Below are 24,763 nucleotides of genomic sequence, written 5' to 3'. Positions count from 1 at the left end.
ACTGCTCGAGCTTAGAAAACCGTGCTTGTAGCTTACAGTTTTTATTGATATTTCACCAAGTGGCGCCTTCGTAGCTGTATCATCTAGGTAACGACACCAAAACACGCCCGCTTTTTGACTAATCCGCCGAGTCTAGTTACCTCTGACGAAGCATCACTTACACAATCCCCAACTCATCCCCTACAACTTCCAGAGCCGACCTCAACAATTCCAGGACCTTGGCGTCCCCTCCCACACCAAGCGACTTGACCAGCAAGGGGTACAGCCTCAGCAGATGCTTCCTGCCCTCGCCTTCTGCCCCATTGACCGCTGGAATGGCTGCGCTGTCGCTCTCCAGCTCGACCAGCTTTCTCAGCGTCCAAGTCAGCTCCTTGCGCTGGCTCAGCGGCTGCGGCATCTTCCCCCGCAGCGGCTGATCGGCGACGTATGCTCGCAACGTCAGCGCGCATCGGAGAATGAGGAACGGTGCGCTCGTCCGGGCGATTCGGGATCGAGCCACGGATACGGACTTGGTCTCGCCAGCGGACGTGGGGTCCTGCGCAGCGACGAGAGCAAAGAGCTCGTCAAATACGACGTATGCCATCTGTGCGCGCGTCGACGGCGGAGCCGCGACCGTCCGCCCCGGTCGCGGCGCGTATAGTGCCGACAGGCCAGCGACGTCGCCCTTTTCTGTCAGGGACTCTTCATCTGACGTCAGTCTGTGGATGATCGACGTCCGGAAGAGACTCCTGGCGTAGGCTCTTCTTGTCTTGTCTGCCACTGCTTCCCCGCCGAGCGCAGGAATGATCAATGCGCGGAGCTTGTGAAACGACTCGATATCAAAGGCTTCGTCGTCGGCGAAGTTGGTCCCAACCGGTGCCGTTTCTGTCTCTGCGCTGACAATGCCATCCGCCACGGATGCGACGACTGCCCATATGGTCTCGACCGTCTTGCGGGGGACACTCAGCGGCCCAAGTCTGCTCAGCGTCGCCTCCAGGACCCCCAAGGCGGACGAGGTCGCCAGCCGCCACGGCTGCGTTGACTTCGTCACAGTGCGGAACTGGTATTTGAGCGCAATGGGCTTATACAGCGCGGACAGGGCTGTGACAAGCGCGCCGCTTGTGTAGACATCCTTGTCGGACGCATGGGTTACAACGAGACCCTCCAGGATCTTCATGCTCGCCTTCGACATGGCAATGTACGTGCGTCTCGGGCCAGTGGAGTCACTCGTCTGTCCCAGCTCGTACGCCAGGGTGACAAACTCCGAGACCTGGTTGATCATCGCCGACGGCACCCCGTCCACGTCCGTCCGAATCATCTGGACAGCGGCCAAGGTCTGTGTCTGTAAAGGCGTGGCGGACTCGATATCCATGACGTAGCCCCCGACGGATGCCTCCTCGACAGTTTCGCGCAGCAACGTGAGGATACGCTTCACCATCCCAACCTCCAGCTTGCCTTGAATCAGCTTGTACACCTCACGGAGAGCTGCGACGTAAGCGATCAGGCAGTTCTGGTTATCTTCGACTTTGCCCGCGGTGCTCCTGGAAACTGGTATACCGCGCGACCACAGGTCCCATGCGAATTCGACCGTAGTATCGTTGAACACGGATTTCTGGTCGCTGCCGGTTTGTGACAATACATGGCTCAATGCCTTGAACGTAGCAGTGTTGATATCGAGAATGTGGAAGTCGAGGAGCTGCGCGAAATGGCCCAGTAGTTCGCGCCACAGTTGGTTGAAGGAGGGATGTGCCGTCAGTTTGTCGATATAGTTGGCCAAGAGGGTCGAGATGCCGTTGAGCACGACGACGGCTGTCCCGTGCCACTCTTCTCGATTTGTTTCTTCCGACTCTGCGTCTTCGGCTCCCTTGAGCTCATCCTCGAGCGACGAGATGAGCTGAAATATGACAGACTTGATGCAGATGGACCAGGCCTCCGGACTGAGGCGATCGCCGTACGCGTCGAAAATGCGGAGCAGAGTCTGAATGGCGCTGTTGCGCAGCTCTAACCTCTCGTCTGAAGCGACCTTCGTCAGTCTCAGAAGGAGCAGCATCCACAGCGCTGCATCGGATCCGGGTTGGCTGCGATCGGCGGCCAGCTTCTCCAGCCCCGAGTCGTTTGCGCCCTGCATCAGCTCGGCAGTGATTCCCAGGCTTTCGCCTTTGGCGGACAAAAAGTCGGAGAGCACCCAGAAGAACGTGACGGTCTGCTTCTTATTAGAACGAGACTCGTGGCATAAAGGTCCCGACTCACCGTAAGAGCTATGTTGAGGTCGTCATCCTGTGAGCAAAACTTGTACAGAGTGTCCACCAGGATAAGGAAACAAGAGTTTGGCAAGGAAGCCAGGAAATCGGAGCAGATGAGCTGCAAGGAGCTAAAGGCCGACCGGACGAGCTTCGAGGACCGAGTGGTGAGCAGCCCAGGATTAGCGACGGAGCCTCGTCTTTCTGCGACCGGCGGCATGGAGTCGAAAACAGTGCCGATGATGTCAAATGTCACATCCCAGCCGCTGACGAGATTCTCCCCGCAACCCTCCACGATGCTTTTTAAGCCTTCGAGGATTATCCTGTGGACGTCCACGTCTGTAGCGACGTTGGCGACGGATGCGCCTCTTGCATGTTTCAGTAGTGGCTTCAAAGCCTCATGTAATGCGCCCAGCACTCGTAGCTGAATCGGTCCCCGAGATTCCGCAGACATGGATGTGGCAGCGTTGGCAGATTCCAGCATCAACCGTGCGAGGGTCTCGGCGGCCTTGACCCGCACTGGCGGAGCCATGGCCGGCGAGTCGAGCGTATGGATGAGCTCTTCAGTCAACCTGTCCCAGCCCGAGGCTGCCGGATCGGTTGTCAAGAGCCGCCCAATGTTGATGGCTGCAATCTCACCAAGCTTGGCCAATGCGAAGAGATATTCCTGCGTCGAGGACCCGGCGGCTGGGCTGGAGAAGCTTAGAACTCGCCGGTGCTGGCCAGGGGGCGGACGGAGCGGCTTGTCGGCAGCCGGGGGTGACTGGCCCTTGTTGTTCACTGCCAGAGCATCTCCAGGACCCTGCTCGAGAAGACCACACATTGCCTCTACTACTTCCATGAATGATGGGTTGGGAAAGTCGACGCTGCTCTCGATGAGCCGGGATGCGGCAGTCTCAACTGAGCGGACCTCGTGGTTGAAATTTGACATGAGCGAGCTGTTGTCACCCTCGGGCTGGTCTTGGCCACGGCTGAGCGACGGAGTCCTCCCTGGGGCCTTGCCCGTGACAAAGAGAACATAATCGGCCTGCTGAAGTGTCTCGAGTATGATCCCCCAAGCGTTGCCAAGAGTCGGCCCAAGGGCAATGCCAAGGTTCAGGAGTGCTCGGAGGCACAGGAGGTTGCGCGTGTTTAGGCTTGCCGCAGCCGCATCGAAAGATGCTTGCCGCTGCTTCTCAGCTGAGGGTGATAAAGGTGTAAGCGCCTCGACACTCAGGAGACCTCTTGCGTTGCTGAACAGGGTGTTTGGCGTCTCGGGAGCGGCAGTCGGTGTGGTGACACGCGCCTGGCCCTGGCTATGGCACGCAGTAAGCACGTTGGGAGGGACTGCTGATTTCCCAAGCGTGGTCAGGAACGCGTCCCTTGGAGTTGACAGATGAAGCAGACCCGCAACGTGAGCGAATCTCTGAAACGCCCGTACGAGTCCATGGTAGTATTCCTGGTCCAGAGCTGCGTACAGGAAGGTCGAGCACGTGGCCAAAATAGCTGGCCAGCACTCGTCGACGATCGAGGCGCAAATCTTGATCTCCGGGTACATAGGGTGATCAACTAGGTCGAGCGGGTTGGCTGGCACGGGGTTGCGCTTGAACGAGCCAGATCTTTCCGGTCGTGTTCTGGGTTGTGAGGAGTCTGTTGCACTCTGGTCTGGCGAGTCTCTGCCGGCGTCCTGTTTCGAGGCTTTCCGGCGTCCTCTGCTTTCGCTAGGAACGGTAAGGGGCAGGACGAACTTGGCGAGGCCGTCGGAAAGATAGGATATGCAAGCCAAAACGAGACTATAGATGTAGGATTCCGGTATTGGCGGCGGGTCTGTCTTGTCTAGCTGGTCGATGCACGGGACACGGACCGAGCTCCACTGAGTGCTGATGCCAGTACTTGGCCTCTCTGACCCGACTGTGCTGCCAATGATTCCCGTCACGCCGCTCGCCTCCAGCATGGCTTGGTCCGACGGCGTGGTGGACGAGTCGGACGTGTCAGCTGCGGGTATTGTCGATTGGGGCCCGAGGCCAATCACCGCAGGCTTTTCCGTGCTCAGCCGCACAAAGGTCGCCGTGAGTGTCTTGAGGATGTCTCTCTCGCCCTCCTTGGCATCGTAGAGGGCAAATATGCGTCGTACGAGAGCATGCTCGGCAAAGACACCGCGAAACACCTCCATACAGAGCGCTCGTTTCCAAAGGGCCGTGTCGTGGTCGAGCAGCTGCGTGAGGATCTCGAGGGCGTCTCCGCACTCGGAGGGCAGGATGCCGATGTGGCGCCGCAACATGGTGTAGAGAATGCGCACAAGCCGCACCGACGTGGCAAACGACGGCTTGCCCTTGAGAGCACCCACGACGAGAGGCATGACTCGAGTTCGAAGGATCTGAGCCTGCTCAGGGTGGGTGGTGAACACGGCCGCGTGATTGGTGATGACGGATTCTATCAGCTCCAGGCCGAACGTTTGCGGCAGGCCCGAGAAGCGCAGGAACTCGGGACGCTGATTCTCGGTCATGAGGCACAAGTCGTGGAAGATCTGGCTGTGTTAGTCAACGGGTTGGCAAAGGCTAGGGAGATCTCACTCTGTAGGCGTCGAGAGCCGCAGCTCGCAGCTCGACGCTGCCATCTGGGGTGGACGCTTCGCCCGCCACCGGGACGTCGGCTCCATTTTCTGCGCAGCCAGTCAACCCACGTACTCCTCACCGTATCTAGAAATATACTCACTGTCCTCGGCGACGACCTTGTCGAAGACGGACACGACCAGCTGCTGCAAGGTTGCTGCGGACGTGTTGTTGACAATGGCATTCTTGCTGCTCTGCAGGATGAAGCAAATGTTGAGCGCCGTGACCAGCAACTCGCCACGAATGTCGTCGGCATAGTTCTGCAGAAGCGAAGGCAGCGCCTGGAGGATCTTGAGCTGCACGTCGAGCCCTGCCGACGAGGCCTGCATCAAGGCCTCGAGGACCTGGTTCAGCTTGGCGCGGGGCAGCGCGCGGGCGACAATCAGGCGCTGCAGGCATACGATGGCGATGCCGGTGAACTTGGCGTTCTTGGTGCCGCACGCAATGATGAAGGGGTTGATGAAGCTGGGCTTCTGGGAGAGCACTGCCTGGCGCGTCAGCAGTCGTGACACCTGGCCGTCTCGCGATGAGCTGCGCGGCACTCACGCTCCGGGGCCGCCTGCTCGGACACATTTCCCAGCTGCTTGAGTTCTTCGAGGGACTTTTCTGCAGCCTACACGTGGTCTCAGTCTTGTTGATTACACACTAACAAGGACGTTGACCAACTCACCTGTCGCAGGTCATTGTGCTTGCGCTTGCTCTCTTGGATGAGGTTGGCCAGCTCCGAGGCCAGCAGATGCGTCGTCATGTCGGGCAGTCCGGCGCGTCGCTGCGCTCGTGGGTGGGCATGTGGAACCGTCTACTGTCCATGCAGCTCAGCACCAACACAGCCCGTCCTTTACCTCGTCGTGGAAGCCTGCGGCGCGGTTGCGATGTCATCGGCGACGGTTGCCGCGTCGTCGCCAACAAGGGGAACGTGGCAGAATCCCCACACCGCCCACCAGGATGAGCGTGGGGTCTGGCAGGTACCTTGCGGCGCATGACCCAATCCAGCGTGGCTTCATGCATGTCCCCACCGCACCAGAAAACAGGCGCATAGCCATCAATAAGCATTCTGATCGTATGCTCCTAAACATAGCCAAGATGGCCGAGTGGTTAAGGCGGTGGTTTTAAGCTTTTGTTTCCTGCTTCGACACCACTATCGAGAGATTCCAGGGTTCGAACCCCTGTCTTGGCATTTTTGCCGCCCGGACGCGTCGAGTGATGCGTCCGGGCGTTTTTTTTTGTTTCTCTATTGACCATGATGGCCCTGTCGCGTGTCTACCGAGGATTAGAGAACCCGCCCGGATCACGGTGGTGCACATGGTGGCGGCGTGGACTCCAGCTCAGTGTTGGCATTTCACGCCCCAGACTGATGATCCGCTTGCACGAGGGCGTGCATTCTAACGAAGCAATACTATTCTTATCAAATGACTTCATACGCCGGTGACAGCGCTGATTGTTCCCATGATCACAGAGCGTCGCAAGGAGCATCCCTGATTCTAGTTTGCCACAGTCTTGTGTGGCCACGCTTTAAAGAAACACAAACTCATGAGAATCTCTAGTTGCTGCATACGCTTCCGCTCTGTCCCGTCTCAAAAGATGACTGCGGCTGCATGGCATCAAGTCGCAAGCCCGTACCCCAATTTTGCACCTCACTTTCTGTTTTAGAGGTATATTGTGCGGTTCAGAGCAACCCTAGCAGGACGACCAGCAAGCTGCCACTGGCAACAAAAACCGTGCCCCTCAATTAGAACCCCTGGCATGGTTAGCATTGTCCGTCTCGAAGCACATCCGGGCCCGACATACCGACGCCGTTGGTAAATCTAATACCCGTGCAAGACGTAAAATCATCAAACAGGAACATTGGTGAAGAGGTAAGACACCGACTCGCCATTATGAGTTCGGCGGATGGCCTGCGCACGTCAGTACTAGTAGCGTGAGTCAATCTCAGGTTAACTCACCTCGGCTAGGGTACCAGAGACGTCAATGACCTTGAGCTTCGGACACCGCTCGGTCTTGTCACCAAGAGGCACAGCTGGGCATCGAATCAGCTCAAGAACTCGATGCAAAAAGAGTGTTGACGCACTGTTGGTCACGACCAGCCCAGACAGGCATGACTGGTTAATGTTATCGATAGCCTTGCCACTCAGAATACCGTGCGTGACGATAGCAAACACCTTTCGAGCGCCGTGCTGGTTGACCGTCTCGGCCGCCTTGACGAGCTATGCAGCTGTTAGCAGAGTGCTCGGGCGAGACATGTCGTGCCGCTTACCGTGCCACATGTGTCAGCCATGTCGTCTACGAGAATGGCGACCTTGTCCTGAACGTCGCCGACGAGCACCATGCGTCCGACGACATTGGGGCGCGGGCGCTCCTTGTGGATGAGCGCAAAGGCCGTGTTGAGGCGGTCGGCGATGGACGTCGCGCGCTTGGCACCGCCGGCGTCAGGAGAAACAATGACGCAGTTGTCGACGTCGAGGTTCTCCCGGATCCAGCGAAGCACCGAGGGCTCGGCGTACAGGTTGTCCACGGGGACGTTGAAGAAGCCCTGGATCTGAGAGGCGTGCAGGTCCATGGTGATGACGTGGTTCTGGGACATGTAAGTAAGAGAGACTAGGATGAAAGGGCAAGTGCGAGGGTCAGTGCCGGAGAGCGGGGAGAGACGTACGCAGCCAGAGACCTGCAGCATGTTGGCAATGAGCTTGGCGCTGATGGGCGCGCGCGACTTGTCCTTCTTGTCCTGGCGAGCGTAGGGAAAGTTGGGGATGACGGCGGTGATGCGCCTGGCCGAGGCCGTCTTGCAGGCGTGGATCATGATGAGCAGCTCCATGAGGCCGTCGTTGACATCGCCGGGGGCGGTCGACTGGAGGATGAAGACGTCCTCATCACGGACAGACTCGCCAATCGAGACACTCGTCTCCTGGTTAGAGTAGTTGAGGCTCATGGTGTTGGCGACTGAGATGCCCAGCCTGCGCGCATGTGTCAGTGACGGCGGTCTCGCCCGAAGCGGCGTCGGCGCGCCGCGGATGGGCCTGCCGACGGACGCAAGGGAGCCATCAGACGTACCGGCTGGCGACCAGGGCACTCAGGTCGGGGTGCGAGCTGCCCGAGATGAGCTTGATTTCGTTTGCCATTTGGTCCAACATGGCCGCGGCGGATGCTGGCGAGGATGCTGAAGCGGGATGGCGAGGCACGAGTCCTTTCGGGCAGAGAAATTTTTAGCGGCGGGCGGCGTTGCAACCCGAGCTGCAGGCGGCAGGTGTCTCAGTCTGCGTTGGCCGATGCTGGCGATGCGATGTCGAGGCCGCGAGAGTGAGCGTCGAGCAGAGGATCGTGAGAACGTCGCACAAGGCAAAAGTTTTTGGTTCCCGGTTTCAAGCCGTCGTCGTCGGCAGCCGTCCGTCCATCTCCAAGTCGAGTCCCACCACCGCCAGTGCCTTAGTTAACCTTTTGCGGCGGTTCCGGTCCGGGGGCGTGGGCGTGGGCCTGGCTGGCTGAGTCATGTGACGGGCGGTGTTAATTGGGACCGCTGGCTTTGCCGCTCGTGGTGTACTAAGTTACAGCGCTGTCGAAGCTTCCAAGGTTCCGTCCGGCTTCTTGACACGGGGACTGCGTGCTGGCGCCAGTGACATCCATGGATACGGGCAGTCCACCTCTGCAATGTAGCACATGTCTTCAGCCTCTCTCTGGACGAAACCGTGACGCCGACGCCCTGCAGATGCCATGGCAACCTGTGCAGCCCGACACCCTGGCGAAGCTTAATTCGTCGTCATGAAAAGTTTACTACGCATTGGCCAACGACGCTGTGAGCACGGCAATTGGAGGTCGAGTCCGCCTGAGATGCAGCTCACCGCAACGTTCCCCGATGGTGCAGCTGCCCGGGCGTCAAACGGTGAGTCGGGGGTCCCCTGGACGAGCGACGACAGCGGAATCCATCCCAATAGCGCCGTGCCCATTGGATGGAAGGCCCCCGGGTTGCTGCGGTTCATGCCTGAAGCGCTGTCAAGTCCGGCTCTAGCGCGGCTCGTTGCCCGACGTTAGCGTGCCACGACGCCGCTGAAACCTTGCCGGCTCTGCCCCCGGCGGCAGCCCCCCATGCGTCGACCACGCACGAATGTCGTCAGAAACTTGCCATCTGAGACGTCGTTTCTCCCTTTCCACCAGACCCTGCAGACCGGTCTGCGAGCTCTCACCGACCGACCGCGACGACGACGACGAGCCGCAGGCCTCACGGAAGCAACTGCCCTGCACGTGATTGGAGCCTCACTGGGAGACGGTCGTGCCCAACGACCCCTTCCGTCGATACGCCCCGACCTGGCCGGTTGCGCGCGTCGCCACCCTACGACGTCCGAACCATGTCCCGCGACCGGGCATCCTCTCCTCCGTCATGGCGAACTACCCGTCCTTTCCGTCGCGGCTGACGTCGACGGTATCCTCGTGCTCCTCGCTCACCGATATGAACACTCGCCACCGCAAGCTGCACCTACTCGTCGCCGCCACCGGCCCACGCGACACTTCGTGGGCGCAGGCTCTCGTCGTGCGCCTATCCAAGAATACCCAGATCGAGACGAGGGCCATTGTCGACGATGTGGTCCCGCGCCTGACGCAGACCATCATCGTCATGGAGAACCGCACCCTGGCGCCCGGCCAAGGCGACCGCGCCGACGACATCGAATTCTACAGGCAACAGGCCTATGAGCTGGTCGAGTGGGCAGACCTGATGGTGTGCGTGCCGCTCGACGCCGACGGCATCGCCAAGCTTCTTGCGGGCATCGCCGACACATTTCTAGGGGAGGTGCTGCGGGGATGGAACCCGCAGAAGAGCGTGGTGCTCGTGCCCGGCATGAGCACGCACATGTGGTCGAACCCGATGACGAAGCGCCATCTGAGCAAACTGTACCGCAAGTGGAATTGGATCCGCGTCATGACGCCGATTCTGTGGCACTACGAGGGTGCACCGAACCCGAAGCGCGTTCCCAATTGGAACGGCTTCAACGAAGTCCTAGGCATCATCAAGAACCAGGCGGACCTCCTGGGGCTCGGACGCGACGTGGAGATTGCCACCAGCGCTCCCCTGCTATCAGACAGCGACGTCAAGATCCAGGTTAAGCTGCCGCCCGAGATCTGGACCATTGTGCTCGACTACGCGGGCGACTGGGAGCTGGCCAAGGCCCTCGGCATGTACACCAACCTGCCCATGCCGCAGCCGTGGTGCCTGGAGCCCAAAGACCCGACCGACCCGCTCAAGGTGTATGAACACGAGCTGGAGTGGACGGTGCTCACCTGCAGCTCGGCGGCCGTCTGCAAGAAGTTGTCGCAGTCGCCACCCAACTTTCAAGACATCCCCGCCCTCGTGGTGAAGCTCGTCATACGCTTCGCGCTTATCGAGGTGTTAGAATATATGGAGAACAACCGGCCAGACTTGTTCAAGGCGTTTGACGGCACGACGCTGCCCTCAAATGCGTCGGCGTACTACCCGAGGACGGACGTCCTCGACTACTGGAAGCAAAGCAGGTGGTTCCGGGACAAGCACATCTACGACGCGGAGGCCGTGGACGGGGCGTCCAAGAACGGTCACGTGCGGATCTTGGACTGGTGGTGGCGACGGTCCGGCCTGCCCCTGCGATACACGGAGACGGCCCTGGAACAGGCCAGTGGGAGGGGGCACCTGTTGGTCCTCGAGTGGTGGCGCGATGCCGCGGCTCAGGATGAGAGCATCGTTCTTCGACCGGGACGGTCTCTGCTGTGGGCGACCCAACACGGCCAGGCGGACGTGCTGCGTTGGTGGGACGCCTCTGGCATCCCCGTGGCCCACGGCGACAGCGTCGCCAAGGTGGCCAGCCGCTGGGGGCGGGTCAACGTGCTTGAGACGTGGAGGCGGCTCAAGGGAGACAACAAGCTCGTGTTCGACCCCGAGGTCCTCATCAGCTCGACAATCCATCAGCACGTTGAGGTGCTCGAGTGGTGGCGCAAGTTTGCGCACGGGGAGCTCGAGGGCATGGACGGGCGCAAGCAGCTGGTCGAGTTTCGGACCTGCAACATCGAAGAGGCCCTCGAGGATAGCATCGGCGATCAGAGCAAGGCGCGCAAGTGGTGGGCACAGTACGGCCTGGACCTACGCATGAGGAACGAGGAATGGCTCCAGACGCGGTACCTGTGATCTGGGGGGCATGGGCGTGTAGTACATGGGAATGCGAGCCCTACCTCACGAAAACGGCGTTCCGGGGGCGCGGGTTGCTGCTTTCGTCATCTGCATGGCGCAATGGTTGAGGAGTTTTCGTTTGCTTGGTCCAAGCTGGACGGACGGGGAGTAACGTTGGTAGACAGATCAGATTGGCAGCCCAGCTGGCTGTGCACAGCATCAAGCCTATGATTATCTGGCGCGCATCGTGCTTCATGTTTGTGACACATGGGCCCTCGCGGACGGGAATTAGATCACGGCGAGCATCGGGGGGGTTTGGAGCAGGGCGCTCTGCTCGGGGCCTCACGAAGCAACGGCAAGGAGGCATGGCCGTCGGGATCTGATCGATCTCCGTGCCATTGGATCGGGAGGGCGCAATATCACCAGGTCGCCGAGCAAGCGGACCGCAATGCGAAGCACGCACATCATCAAATCTGCTTGCTTGCTCCGGTCCCTCCCACGCGCTCGAGCCCACTCTCTCACCATCCCTCTCTCGCCCCCTCTCCCCCTTCCCCCCTGCCCTTCCATCTGAGGCACCGCACCGCACCGGCCACATGCGCGCCCCGGTTCCGCGACCGTGGCGCTGGGAGACGCTTGAGCGCGTCATACGCAACCGCAACCGCCCACGCACGCACGCACTGACGGCGTGTTAGTCCCCCCTCGGCGGTCGGCTGACTTGTCCTGAGGCAAGAAGAGGGACCGGACCGCCCATCTGGCGCACACCGGGGGAGGGGAGGGCGTCATCGCACTGTGGTCCATCGGGTTGACGCGGCAAACCAATACCTACCTCCGGCATCTGGCGTCTAAGACTGCAAGTGCACGTACAGTACATAAGTTAGTAGATACGTGTACGTGTCTACCCGCGCTACCACCACCACCTCACTTGGCCGCGGAAAGTATTGTATATAGCATGGTGGTGGTGCCATGCCCTGCGGCCACGCGCCCGAAACCCTGTTTTCCACCTCATAACGTCTTCATTATATAACCGCAACGCATTAAAAGGAACAATGTCCTCGTGGAAGGCGGCTCGAGGAGGCGCACATGTGCCCAAAACGTGGTTTTCAGGGCGTGCCCGGCTCCATATTCACGAAATATCCCGTAACGGGACGCTGACGCGATGATGTCGCCGAGTCAGTCAAGCACGCAACGCAAAAACGTAGATACACACAAAGGACGAAAAGATATAAAGGGAATGTGTTTTTGTGAGGAATCTCGTCCTCCTCCTCCTGTACTCCTCCGTAGATTTGTTTCTCACCCCCTCATTACGGCCTCACTCTCGTGTTGCTACAAGTCAGTTCAGCCGCCACGGCATCTTCCGAAGACACATCAGACATCTCATTCTCTCTCAACCATGCGGTCCACTTTGTTCTACCCCTTCATTGCCTCCCTCCTCGGGGGCTACGCGGTCGTGGTGGCCTCCCCGACAGGGGGAGCGGCTGCGGAAGCCGATATCCTTGCCCGGGCGGGATATGTAGTCCACTGCCCTGCCATCGTCCTCAACAGCGCGACACTCAGAGGTCCTTGCTACACGGACGCGTACTGCCTTGGGGCCGAGTACCAAGTGAGGCCGAGAGATAGGCAGTTGTGCAACCTCTGCCGCTGCCAGAGGGATTGAAAATGGTGCGCCGCGGTCCCTCGCAAGATGGCACCCCTCCAGTTAAACTAACTAAAGCCGCCGTAGAGCTCCGATCTGCTTTCTCAACCCGCATCTGAGAATCAAGGAAAAGGGGGCCCGCTCGGCGATCTGACGCGAGTTGACGGCGCAGGCTCCTGTCAGGGTGGCCCAGTTTATAGAGTACCTCATGTAGCTGGGCCCGGTGTTGGAGATGAAGAGCGGTCCCGTGGGGGACGGTACGCAAGAATACGGATACGAAGTGGCCTGACACGGGAGTTTTGTTCTTTCATTTCTTCGAGAAACACGGGTCATGCCGATGACATTGTCCAATACATGCGTGCCTCTACGCCTGCTGCCGTCGCAGGTGTCAATGTGGAAGATTGTTTTGCGAGGTTTGCCAAAGACCAGAGAGATGATGCTTCCATGAATGTCCTGCACTACTTCGTCCTGCCGTTCGGTGCGTTTGTTTCATTCAACCGAGCCTCTCTCCTCCCCATGGCATGTCGCTTATGGAGGTCAGCGGAGCGGTCCCTGCAATATCCGGGGAAGCACGCAAGACGACCTGTGCCTTTCACTCTCGGATGGGCGGCTGCGCAAAATTGCGATTCACAGGGGTCGCGGAAGATACGCGGATGATGGATAGCAAAGCCTCGGAAGAAAAAGTTGATATGTATCATTTTGAGGCGGGGGCAGATGGCACGAGCTCAAAACGACGAAACCAACACATCGGCGACTTGTTTTGCTGTCGTTGGTCCGGGGGGCTTCTCTCTGTTCCCGGGATTCAGTCCCGGTACCAAGTTTCCGGGACGAAGGCAAGAGACATGCCAAGGGGGCCACGCCGCGAGCCGCCCTTGCTTGTCCGCCACAAAGTGTTGGTCCCGAGGCCGCTTCCCAGAGATGAGTGCCCAAGACGGCGGCCCAATGGCGAGGCGGACGGCGAACGGTGAGGTTGGTGAGAAAGGTCCAGAAGAGGCACTCCCCACTCACACCCTTCAGGCGAGAAGAAGCAAGAAATGCACGGGAGTACCGGTGACGCGGACGCGGGTCTGTTGGAGGAAATTGGACAGGTTGGTAGAGATCGGCCCGTCATGCAGGTCGGCGAAGAGCCAAGAAAGCACCAGACGGTCACGGACGGACAAATATCACTGAAGAGAGGCAGCTGGAATGACTGGCGGATGGATGGTCGCGACTCATGGCCAATGCTACCTGCGATGGAGGTCGAAAAAGAAACGTTTGATGGGGTTTGGTGCGCAGGTCGATGCCCGGGAGCCAAGGGGCGGTGTCGAAGGCATTCGGGGTCATCCTGGTTCGAGGGACGAGCTGAGAGCCCACCTGCCTGGAGTATGACACTCCCGCAGGCATATGGCAGCTGAGCTTGGTCGCGATTCGGGTGCTATGGCCCCGAGTCCCGGCAGTCGGTAAGATGCATCGGGTGGTTGTTGTGCACGTCGCTGAGATGAGGCCGCTGATGAAACATGACACAAACCTATGCGGAGACACGGAGAAGACATCGGACGAACGTCGTCGGATGGCGCCGTAGCTGCTTTGGGGCGTCCAGGCACAACCATCAATGTCGGGCGACGCGACATTGTACCTGCATGCTGTACGTATAGTTGACAATGCCATACCAACCACAGCAACACCAAGATGCGTGGCTGAGTGGTTGCTGGCACAGATCGGCACATCCAGGGTCTGTTGCCCGAACAGCATCGGCTCGGATAGCCCATGAACCCTGCGCGACGACGATTGCGTAGTCAACGAAGAACAGGTATCCCGGGCTATACCTGAGTGACGCTGTCGATCCGCCAACCTGGGCGGCCCAACCCTTGCCAGCCCAGCTCGAGCGAGGCCAAGCAGGGGTCGGGCGACATGACTTGATCAAAGAGCTGCCTTGTTTCGTCGGCGGTGCCTGGCTGGCCAGATTGTGTGAGTGCGCGTGCGAGGTGTGTGCGCCATCTGCATCTCCGCCACCCCGGACTAGCTGATGGCGGGCGAGATTCCCCATCGCGACCCGAGCAGCTGGATTGCAAGCAATCTACCGTCGACGTCGACGCGCAATGACAGCTCGAATCAGGCGTTGGTTCCCAAGAAACTGCCCTTGTCGCGCGGGAGGGTCACTGGGGCGCGCCGAGGTCAATGCCGCGGCGTCCCGTGCTCGTGCGCCTCTGCCCTGGGCGCAGCAGCGCAGCCAACAGAGGGGAGGAGAGAGCAAGAGGCCATGTTAATCAAGCCGACCTCGGGAGGTGAGGTTCAGGTCGCCGGGCAGAGACAGGCCGACGGGGCGCCACAGGGGATGCACGCAAAGAGTCAGATTGGGCGCTGCAGATCACCGTGCCGGGGGCGTCTGCTCCTGCCAGTTGCAGTTGAGGGGGGGTTGGCGGGGGGTCGTGAACGGCCGCGTGACGCTGGAGGGCCTGTCTGTCCGTCAGCGCGGTGCGGTGCTTGCTCGGTCGGCCAAGCCATCATCCATGCATCCATCCGTCAAGCCATCCACCCATTCATCCATGCAGTTACAATTCTCCAGCAGCACGACTCCCGGGCCGAGCACGAACACAGTACGTACAAGGAACAAGAACAAGCGCGGCACGTCGCCGGGGCCATGGGACACCGCATCGCACCTCCTCAGTGAATTTGGCTTCGCGCACGGGCGGTGCGCCTGTCAAAGAGCTGCTGTGGCACGGACCCGCACGTCTGGCGCGCATCAGGCTTGGATCCCGGGGAATTATTGACAGCCCAGCGCCCGGGAAGCGGCGTCGGTCCCCAGTCTCATCGAGTCCCCATCTGCAGGTGCCTGCCTCGGCCCTCGCCAACGGTCGGTTCTCGTGCGTGCTGTTTGCCTGCCCGAGAGGCGTCGTCGGCGGGCTGAGACGGGCGTTCGGTTTGTGGGACGGAACGGGAATGGGATACGACGGAGGGATGAGACGGGGGATGGGATGGGATGGGATGGGATGGAATACGTACATGGACCATGGTGCGTGCAGGCAGGCTGGATGGGGCCTCCTCGCCTGTGGCCCGGGGGGGGGGTCCCTCATCAACCCACCGGGGACGTAACGACAGAGTACTTTGGACATCGACATTTGTTGCGGATGAGCCGTGAATCCGGGATGCGCATGGCAGGACGGCTAGCGCGCGTGCCGGCTGCTGCTGGCGCGCTTGTGCGTCAGTGCTGAACGGATTCTGAGCATTCGTGCCCGACGTCTCGTAGGAGCAATTGACCAAAGAAGGACGGCGCAACGAAGCTGAGCGACGACGCAGGTCCAGGAACCGGACCCATCCCACCCCCCCACACGGCGCCGGCGCAGAGGCTAGTCATGGCGTTGCGTCTTTGCTCAACGGCCTGGCGCTGGCGCTCGCCCCGACGAACCTGCTTTCACCTGCTTGCACGCCCATGTGCCCTTCGCCTGTTTGGGCATTCATCCTCGCCGTGGCTCCTGCCTTTCCGTCCCATGTGCTTTGTGTGTGCTTGTGTCCCTGTCGCGATCTTTGCTCCTGGGGCGCTCCTTCCCGCACGAGCTCACGCGTAGTCTGTACTCGCGGTATGTAGGTGCTTGGGGTAACCACCTTTTGCCTCCTCCGCTTCCTCCTCCTCCTCCTCCTCCTCCTCCTCCGCCTCTCCTTCACTCCTTCTCCCCCTCATCTCGAAACCGCATGCTGCATCCAATCCACACATCACCGCCACTCGACTGCGCATGCGTTTCCCGCCCGCCGCCGCCAGAGCGAACGTGCCTCCGCCCGGCCACTGCGGCCGACTCAGTCTCCCTGGCTTGCCTGGCTCGCCTGGCTCATCGAGCAGGCCGCCGGCCGCCACTGCAGATTGCTTCTAATTAGACTGTGGGGACACGGCGCCCATCTCCCACACGCAGGTCCCCGAAAGGGCCATTTTCGGGTCCGCCGTTGGCTCGCTGCACGAGTTATACCGGCAATTCCTTTTTGCACCTCGCCTCGTGCCCTGTGCCCAGTCCACTTCTCGCTGAGTGAGCGATCCCGTTAGTTTGCTGTCAATACCGGCGCCGCAGGCAAACAAACCAGAGGCGTGTCCGTCCCCGACAGGCCCCGACAGGGTTCCCTCACCCTCACCGTCGCCTTGGCTCACTTGGGCGGCAATGACAAGGGGCCTGGCCGGCGACAAAAGACGACACATAACCTGACGGAACAACCTCGCGACCCGCTATAGGAGCCGCCCGGTCTGTCCGCCTCGCTGTAACATAATACTCGCTACCGCTACCCATCAGATCCGATCCTGGCGACCAGACAAAAGACAGTCCGTCCCGGCACCATCGCGCCCATCCTCCTTCACACTTCCCCCCCCCCGCACTCTTCTTGAATCAGAAGGAAGCCTGTCTCGAACCCCCATCAGCACATGGTCCCTCTCCGCGGCAATCACAGGGCCCTCTGTCTAGGATAACCGCGCCCGAGAGGCTTTCGCGGGCCTTCCCGTCACCGAGACAGAGCGGACCATGGCTCGCTTTCCTTTTTCCATGCCCGGCCGCAAGAAGTCGGCCCCCCAGCTTACACTCACCGAGCCCATGAGCAAGGCGCACCGCGTCCTCGGCGCCACACCGCTCAGCATCGACACACCGCCTCATTGCGACGATAACTCGTCCTCGGGCTTCAGCGACGCAAATTCAGGTCCCAGGTCTGCGAGCTTTGCGGGATCCTGGACCCGCGAATTCGACGACACGCGTGCTCTCGAGACTGCAAGGTCCGACAATGGCTGGGGAGACGAATCCGACATCATCCCCCACCCATTACGGGGTGGTGTCGGTGATTACGCGGACGGCTATGACTTGGGGAAATCCGCCGATTCCAGCATGATGCGGACAAGCCGCTCATCGTCGACGATTAGGTCGTGGTACGACAGGTCCAAGATGCCGCTGGCGATTTCCCAACAGACGTCCTCCTCGGCCATGGCCAAAGGCGTGCCGACCAAAGCCGAGAGACTTTTGGATGTCGGAGACTCTCACGCTTCCAGGCCCAAAAAGAAGCCGGGCAAGCTAGATCTTGCAACCCTCGTTCCGGGACCACGGTTCCCCCCAAGGAGAGGCTCGCTTCCACACGCTCAAGTCGACGAGGCCCTCTTGGGGCCCGGGTACATGACCAAATCCCCCGCCATGTTGACGCCCACGACACCAACAACACGGCGTCTCCAGGGACATCCGGCCAGGGAAAGCCTCCGCTCCAACGGCGTGAATGAAGGGTCTAGACCCGCCACCGAGGGAAGCAACCAGTGGGCACCCAACAACGCCCTCAGCGAACTGCCCGGCTTGTATGACCACTACGAGCAAATGTCGCTGAGGCAGATCATGAAGCACGAGCCAACACCGGAAATTTCGCTGCCCACCTCGACTGAACAGGGGGCCAAGGCGCAGTCTTCATCCAAGAGAAGCAGCAAGACATATGACTGGCTCCATCAGGATCCTAGTCCGGCGACGCCACAGACTGCCATGTTCACTAAGCCTCTGGAGCCATCGTCCCCAGTCAACTATGCTGCCAGCGTATCCAGCAGACACACGCGGGCGTCCAAGATGTCCAAGACTGCGGACCAGGGTCTCAACGTCGCCGATCTCCACCAGACTAGCGTTTTGGTTCTCTCGTCCGACTCGGAAGATGACAATGAGGACCTTGCTTCTTCCACGACGACCGCCACGACAGCCGCCACGACCACAACTGCTCCTAAGAGCCCAATCGCCGTCTCGATCAGACGACCCTCGACGGTCGAAGACGACCTTTCGTCCTTGGACTCTTCCCACCCGACTTCCAAGAGAGGTCGGGGCAGCGAGAAGCGTTCCAGCAAGTCAAGCAAGCGAACCAGCTTTGCGCCCTCAAATACATACATCATGGTCCACGATGGCAAGGAACGATCCAAGTCACTGCATACAAGTTCCCGCGCGAACACCCCGCAAGGGAATACTTCACAAGCCACGAGCCTCTCCTCTCGACGAGCGTCCATCGCCTCAACGTACTCGGGCAACTCAGCAGTGACTTGGCACAGTCGGTCGGGATACGTCAAGGAAGCACGAGCAGTAACGATGCACCGGGCCCGGCGTCCGTCGATCGTCGACTCGGAACATGATGAGCCCCAGTTCGACCACAACGTGTTCCATCGCGAGTCCTTGTCCGGATCCGCTCATCAACTGACGCCTCCTTTGAGCCCTACGTCGGTTGACCACCGCGGCCGAACTGCCCAGTCTTCCAACGACGTACCAGCCAGCCACAGTCGCATCATGGCCGTCACGCGCCAGGAGGAACTATTATTGGCCGCATTGCGGCAAAGACAGGACTCGTTTCGATGCAATGTTCTCGCGCAACTTCAAGAGAGTCATGAGGAGGACGAGCATGACTTGCCAAGGCCACGCAGAGGATCTCATTCGGATCGGCGGTCAAAGGGGCATCGAAGCAAGACCTCGCAAGGCACAGTCACCGGTCCCACGTTCGACTTCGGCTTTCCCGCGCCCCCCGGCTTTCGGAATACGCGGGGCGGTCCGGTCGAGAATAAATCAGATCGCCATAAGTCTACCAGCCGTGGCTCATCAAGCCGCCAGTCAAACGGCCGCCGCTCGGCAGTAACTCCGAGTCCGGAGGCACACAACTACGATGTCGGGGCCTTCGCTCCGGCGCCCGGGCCTCGGGGTATACCCCGCAAGGGCAGTGCAGGCTCGTTTGGGCAAGTGGAGGAGATGTCGACCTATTTCGACGACATGGAACCGAGCCCAGATATGAGCGACATTCAAGACTGGGACCACGCCCTGTCTGCAGGGTCTGATGATCCTATCGTTGACATCCCTTGGCCCATGCACCACCAGGAGACGGCGAGCAAGCATCGCAACCATGGCCCGTCGGCGGGCCTGCATTGCATGCCGCGCAGAGACAGCCTCATACGCCCGGGTGGCGAGCCGTTGGCGGGCGTGGAGGAAGAAAACAGCGAAGCCGATGAGGACTTGCCCCGACCAGACAGCCCCATCTCGCCGGATTCCTTCCCCGCCGTGCCGGAGAAGAGGATGACTCGCAGCAACATGGTACGCCTTAGCGCAGTCGGGTCAGGCGCGCTCGGCGGCGTTGGGCTCGCTCACATGAGTGAGCTGGGCTGGTGGGGAGACGAAGACTAATTCACACGACTTAATGAGCAACCATGTATTATACATTTTTCCTTTTGTCTTCAGGATCCTGGTCAGGCTTGGTCTTTGACGTTGTACAAAAAAGCCCTATGAGGCTCGTGCATTTTGGTACTCAAGCACAGCGCTCGCTTTTGGAGATTTCCTGTGTAACGGGGTGAAGCTAGAGGAGCGCATCGCATCTAGGCGGGTTGATTCGTGGGTGTATTGGGGGATCATGGGATGATACCAGAGACATGGAGGCTCATAGAAGGAGGCGAAGGTAGTAGCGAGACGGTGACTGTTTTGTATAGTCAATAGTAGTGAAGCAGGAATACCCCGACATCTCGTCTTGGCCGTGCCATTTAGCGCCTCCGCGCGTGTATCAGGAAACATTTAGGCTGCAGTGTTCGGCTATAGATGGTGGCTATCTTGGTATGGAATGAGCTACGTCGCCTCGGCCCCTGGCGTAGCGGCATGTGTCGTCGACTCGTGTCCCGTTGCAAAATCATGAGTATGTCGAGCCCTCGGGAGGTTGGGGGATCTTCTTGTTCGCAGGCGCTGCCATGTATCTGAGTGGTGCGTCAGCGACTGGTCTGGGGCGGCCAACTCTTGGATGCGGCCAAGTGGAGTGAGAAGCAGTGACGCATACCTCCGCAATTCGATGAGGACAGTCTCCATGGTGTTCTCACGCTTCCACTGTGCCAGGCAGGGGAGCTGCTTGGGGTCGACGACGCCGTTGCGGGGATTGACGCAGGGGAGGTTGACCTGGCTGACGAACTGGATCGTGGGGGGCTCGTCGGGGTACTTTGCGCCGCAGTGCATCTTGACGCTGTAGATGCGGTTCTCGTGGACGGACTGCGGGTTTCAGAGGGTTAGCGCCTTGCGACCTTTGTGTTGTCGTGTCCCGGACTAGGAGGGCCGCCACGTCTCTCCGTCGCTCTGTGCCAGCGATGGCAGGACGATGCCGCGCCGTGTGTGTGTGGTCACTCACGTGAGGGGGCCCCAGGATGGTGCCGTTCCAGTTGCTCATCAAGAGGTCCTCGCTGTCCTCGAGGCCATAGCTGCACGCCTCGGCGCCGAGGCCCTTTTCGCCCTTTTCGAGCTCCTCGAGGAGGCGGAAGTTGCGCGGCACCTTGGCGCTCATGGTGGGTGGATGAGGGGGGCTGCTTTGTCTAGCTCTTCTGCCAACGGGGGATGCTTCTATACCGGGGGGGGCCGAGGGGAAAGAGAGCTGATCTATGGCGGTCGCGGTGAAGCGAAAGAAGACCGCTGAATGGGGGGGGGGAATGCGAGTGGCGGGAGTGGGTAGGTCGGTGAGTTGGTAGAGTGGTTGAGGTCACGACGGGCCCCAAGAGTCAGGATAAGGTCATGGGCGGCGGGCGCTGATGCACGGCGCGGGGCAGATTCGCAAGGAACCCAAGGCGCCGCCCCACCTAAGGTTTGTGCTTGTGCTGTGCTGGCTTGGCTAGCGGTAGCCCTGCAGCGCTGGAGGGCGCTGGCGACGTCAGGCCGCCTGCCTCTACGGAAGGAGCACATGCGGTCACTGCCCATCGCCTAGGCGGGTAAATGTCGGCCCTTGACCGGAGCTTCAGCTGGCCGTCCGCTACAAAGCTAGCTCCCCCCGGCACCACCTGCTGAGGCTCCTCCAATTACGTAGGGCTCACCTCGACCTTCAACGTCTTGCAACGTCTCTCGCCCGTTCTTTTTCCTGCACCCCCCCGAAACAACCTCGCCTCGGCCGATGAGCGGCGTCACTCGCAACCCGCGGCACTGACGTACGCACTCGCCGCTCCCCATGGCCACGTCGCTCACCCGGGCCGCCGCCCTCCGGCGGGCGGCTCCCCTATCCGCTCTCGCCTTGGCCTCGTCGGCCGGCCGTCTCGGACGTGTCGCTGTCGCCGCGCGCCTGTTCACGACCTCGTCCCCGGCTCTGCTGCCCTCGGGTTTCGCGAGCCCCATGCCGTCGTACTTTCAGAAGCCCCGGCTGCCGGCGAATACCATCGTGCGCTTCGTCCCGCAGCAGACGGCCTGGATCGTCGAGCGCATGGGCAAGTTCAACCGCATACTCGAGCCTGGCCTGGCGATCCTGATGCCCTTCATCGACCGGATCGCCTACGTCAAGAGTCTCAAGGAAGTGGCCATTGAGATTCCTAGCCAGAGCGCCATTACGGCCGACAACGTCACGCTCGAGCTCGACGGCGTGCTTTACACGCGCGTTTTCGATGCGTACAAGGCGAGGTGAGTCTTGCTGCTGCAAGCGTTCCGGGCTCGAGGGACTATTTCAGAGGAGGCAAAGAACTGACGTGCTTGTAGCTACGGAGTCGAAGATGCCGAATACGCCATCTCGCAGCTCGCTCAGACGACGATGCGCTCCGAGATCGGCCAACTGACACTGGATCACGTCCTCAAGGAACGCGCCGCCCTGAATACCAACATCACCGCCGCCATTAACGACGCTGCCGAGGCCTGGGGTGTCACGTGCCTGCGTTACGAGATTCGCGACATCCACGCGCCTGCCGCCGTCGTCGAAGCCATGCACCGCCAGGTCACGGCCGAGCGCTCCAAGCGCGCCGAAATTCTCGACTCCGAGGGTCAACGCCAGAGCGCCATCAACATCGCCGAGGGTAAGAAGCAGAGCGTTATCCTTGCCTCCGAGGCCATGCGCGCCGAGCGCATCAACATGGCCGACGGTGAGGCCGAGGCCATCCTGCTCAAGGCGCGGGCCACGGCGCAGGGCATTGACGCCGTCGCCCAGAGTATCCTCAACGGCGAGGAGGGTGCCCGCGGCGCCGTGAGCCTGACGGTCGCGGAGAAGTACGTCGACGCCTTTGGCAAGCTGGCCAAGGAGGGCACCGCCGTCGTGGTACCAGGTAATGTCGGCGACATCGGTGGCATGATTGCGACGGGGCTCAGCGTCTACGGCAAGGTCGGCGAGGCGCAAGCCAAGTCCATGGCTCAGAAGGCCATGGTCGCTGAGTCTGGCGAGGCCAAGGCCATCGAGCAGCCCGCGTCCGAGGAGGACAGAGTGGAGAGCAGGAAACGAGAGATGAAGGAAAGCATGCTCGACGGGTTCAACCAGACGGCAGCAAAGAAGTAGTCGCCAGACTCTCCATACTGTTCGCCGCACGCGCGAGGGGCATGGCTACCTATACTTGGGAGTCGCGTCTACGCGACATTATTCGACCCCACGGGCAGTGCCTTAATACGGTTCACCTCGGCGACGTGATGTCTTCTGTCGCAAGGGGGCGGTGTATTTTACCTTGGCGGGGGGAAACAAAACAAAACGGTCAATGGCATATTTTACGAGAGAAGAGCCGGCGGAGGAGCAAGATGGGAGAGGTGAGGAGGAAGGGCGTAGGGGTTGGAACGCAAGCGCAGCCGGTGCGCTATGTATGCATTTGTACTCTACTCTGACATGTGGAAGGGGAGTGAACAAGAATATTTCACACTATCCTACCAGCATATAGACTTTGCAAAGCTGGCTGTGAGGTGAGCTTGCGTTCTCCCAGTTGACATGTTCGGAATGGATACTTCGTAGGACTTAGTAACGGGATGGTCCTCGCACCGCGGGCGATTACACTTTATGCCTCCGCATAGGATCAGATATTCCCACCAAAGTGGTCTGAATTTGAAACGAGGGGTGTTGATATATACGTCAGTAGCGCTCGTCGAGGTAGTGAAGTGCCATGGAGAATGAGTGCCATACGCTCATCAAGCACACCGACTGAGTCCCGCTGTGAGTACGGAGTAGTCGAGGTTTAACTACGCCAGACGATACTCGAGCAAGCCGAACAAGGCCAAGTTCACGGCATTGGGCTTGGATTGAAAAGTTACAAGGCTTGATTATGTACCGAATTATGTGTATAGATGGAGACTCGACATCCGCAACATGCCGCCGTGTTTCGTCATTCATGCCCCTCCTGCCGTCTTCCTGAACCATAATTACGCAGCTCGTCGGCCGTTTGTCCGCTCATGAAAGGAGTCCACACCATGACTCTCCGAAATAAAGAAGTGCCGAGCTTCCCCACGCGCACAGAGACGTCCCGGCTTACAGGACGACGAGGGGCGCGGCGGCGAGCAGGCCGACCAACAGGTTAGGCGCGTTGGTCGGGCCGGCGTTGGGGGGAGGAGGGCGAGTGGCTGCCGTCTGCGAGGCGGAGGACGTGGCAGACGAAGAGGAGGAAGAGCTGCTGCTGCTGTCGTTGCTGCCGGCGGTGGCGGACGACCCGCTGGACGAGTCGGTCGTGGGGGTGGAGCCCGCGTCGGAGGTGGTGGCCGGGCCGAGAGAGTAGCTGGTCGTGGCATCGTTGCCGGTGCTGTCCGACGAGGTAGCGCCGCCGCCGAGGATGTCCGACGTGGTGCGCCCGCCGACCGAGTCGCTCGACGAGGGGGAGCCGTTGCCGCCGCCGCCGCCGACGGCGCACTTGGTGCCGCCCTGGGCGCACGTCGTGCCGGACTCGCACCAGCGGCCCGTCGACGTCTGGCAGCACTGCCCGCTCGAGGGGATGCAGAACTGGCCGCACGACTTCTCGCCCGTGTCGCAGGAGCCGCTGCCGCCGCCGGTGCACACCTTGCCGATCTGGCAGCAGCCGCCCGTGACGCAGTACTTGCCGACCTTGCAGTAGGCGCCGTTGCCGACGGAGCAGCACGAGCCCGTCAGCGGGATGCAGTAGTTGGAGTCGCACGACTTCTCGCCGATCTCGCAGCCGTCGTTGAGGGCCAGGTTGACGCCCAGGCCGTTGGCGGCGACGGGGTTGCGCATCACGCTGAAGCCGGACAGGTCCGCCGCGGCGGCCATGCCCGCGAGGGCGAGGATGAGACCAGAGGCGACCATGATGGAAAGGCTTTTCTCACAGGCTGAGGCGGTCGATGAGGGGCACAGGCAGCGAGCGCAGGATTTTGTTGTTCGACAGCGGCGGAAGGGGGGGAAGCTCCTGTGGACGGCCGACCGCCACGGAGCAGGCCTCTTCGTCTTATACGGCGGCAAGGAGGAACGGGATCAAGTTCACAACCGCCATCCTTCGGGGCGAGGCTAGCCCGCCATCGGTCCTGGCGAGGCTCCGCGGCTAATATTAAAAAGG

At 60.5% G+C, this 24,763-nt stretch overlaps 7 protein-coding genes and 1 non-coding gene across 8 annotated transcripts; 4 read left to right on the top strand and 4 right to left on the bottom strand.

The window, feature by feature from the left end:
• Nucleotides 1–157: 157 nt before the first annotated feature.
• Nucleotides 158–5,558, bottom strand: PLICBS_007680 (uncharacterized protein; the record flags this gene model as incomplete). Its single annotated transcript, XM_018321141.2, has 6 exons — nucleotides 158–2,182; nucleotides 2,230–4,725; nucleotides 4,772–4,860; nucleotides 4,914–5,294; nucleotides 5,357–5,423; nucleotides 5,481–5,558. 6 exons carry the CDS (start codon nucleotides 5,556–5,558, stop codon nucleotides 158–160), a joined length of 5,136 nt encoding a protein of 1,711 aa, XP_018181038.2.
• Nucleotides 5,559–5,887: 329 nt separating this feature from the next.
• Nucleotides 5,888–5,987, top strand: PLICBS_007679. Its single transcript has one exon. It is a non-coding gene; the product is annotated as a tRNA-Leu (tRNA).
• Nucleotides 5,988–6,642: 655 nt separating this feature from the next.
• Nucleotides 6,643–7,938, bottom strand: PLICBS_007678 (uncharacterized protein; the record flags this gene model as incomplete). Its single annotated transcript, XM_018321140.2, has 6 exons — nucleotides 6,643–6,705; nucleotides 6,754–6,827; nucleotides 6,879–7,014; nucleotides 7,065–7,382; nucleotides 7,461–7,761; nucleotides 7,859–7,938. 6 exons carry the CDS (start codon nucleotides 7,936–7,938, stop codon nucleotides 6,643–6,645), a joined length of 972 nt encoding a protein of 323 aa, XP_018181037.2.
• A 1,241-nt stretch (nucleotides 7,939–9,179) lies between these two features.
• PLICBS_007677 (uncharacterized protein) lies at nucleotides 9,180–10,952 on the top strand (the record flags this gene model as incomplete). Its single annotated transcript, XM_018321139.2, has 1 exon — nucleotides 9,180–10,952. One exon carries the CDS (start codon nucleotides 9,180–9,182, stop codon nucleotides 10,950–10,952), a length of 1,773 nt encoding a protein of 590 aa, XP_018181036.1.
• Nucleotides 10,953–17,045: 6,093 nt separating this feature from the next.
• PLICBS_007676 (uncharacterized protein) lies at nucleotides 17,046–19,694 on the top strand (the record flags this gene model as incomplete). Its single annotated transcript, XM_018321135.2, has 1 exon — nucleotides 17,046–19,694. The coding sequence occupies one exon, from the start codon at nucleotides 17,046–17,048 to the stop codon at nucleotides 19,692–19,694; it is 2,649 nt and encodes an 882-aa protein (XP_018181032.2).
• Nucleotides 19,695–20,187: 493 nt separating this feature from the next.
• Nucleotides 20,188–20,826, bottom strand: PLICBS_007675 (E2 ubiquitin-conjugating protein mms2; the record flags this gene model as incomplete). The annotated part of the gene is made up of 3 exons (XM_018321134.1): nucleotides 20,188–20,251; nucleotides 20,332–20,537; nucleotides 20,674–20,826. 3 exons carry the CDS (start codon nucleotides 20,824–20,826, stop codon nucleotides 20,188–20,190), a joined length of 423 nt encoding a protein of 140 aa, XP_018181031.1.
• A 651-nt stretch (nucleotides 20,827–21,477) lies between these two features.
• PLICBS_007674 (uncharacterized protein) lies at nucleotides 21,478–22,779 on the top strand (the record flags this gene model as incomplete). Its single annotated transcript, XM_018321133.2, has 2 exons — nucleotides 21,478–21,920; nucleotides 21,996–22,779. The coding sequence occupies 2 exons, from the start codon at nucleotides 21,478–21,480 to the stop codon at nucleotides 22,777–22,779; spliced, it is 1,227 nt and encodes a 408-aa protein (XP_018181030.2).
• A 951-nt stretch (nucleotides 22,780–23,730) lies between these two features.
• On the bottom strand, nucleotides 23,731–24,516 carry PLICBS_007673 (uncharacterized protein; the record flags this gene model as incomplete). The annotated part of the gene is made up of 1 exon (XM_065601225.1): nucleotides 23,731–24,516. The coding sequence occupies one exon, from the start codon at nucleotides 24,514–24,516 to the stop codon at nucleotides 23,731–23,733; it is 786 nt and encodes a 261-aa protein (XP_065457297.1).
• Between the last annotated feature and the right edge of the window lie 247 nt (nucleotides 24,517–24,763).

This window comes from Purpureocillium lilacinum, assembly GCF_023168085.1.
Source record: "Purpureocillium lilacinum CBS 284.36 DNA, scaffold_5, whole genome shotgun sequence".
Taxonomy (NCBI): Eukaryota; Fungi; Ascomycota; class Sordariomycetes; order Hypocreales; family Ophiocordycipitaceae; genus Purpureocillium; species Purpureocillium lilacinum.
The sequence above is the reverse complement of the archived record's forward strand: the minus strand, read 5'-3'. Positions and strand labels throughout refer to the sequence as shown.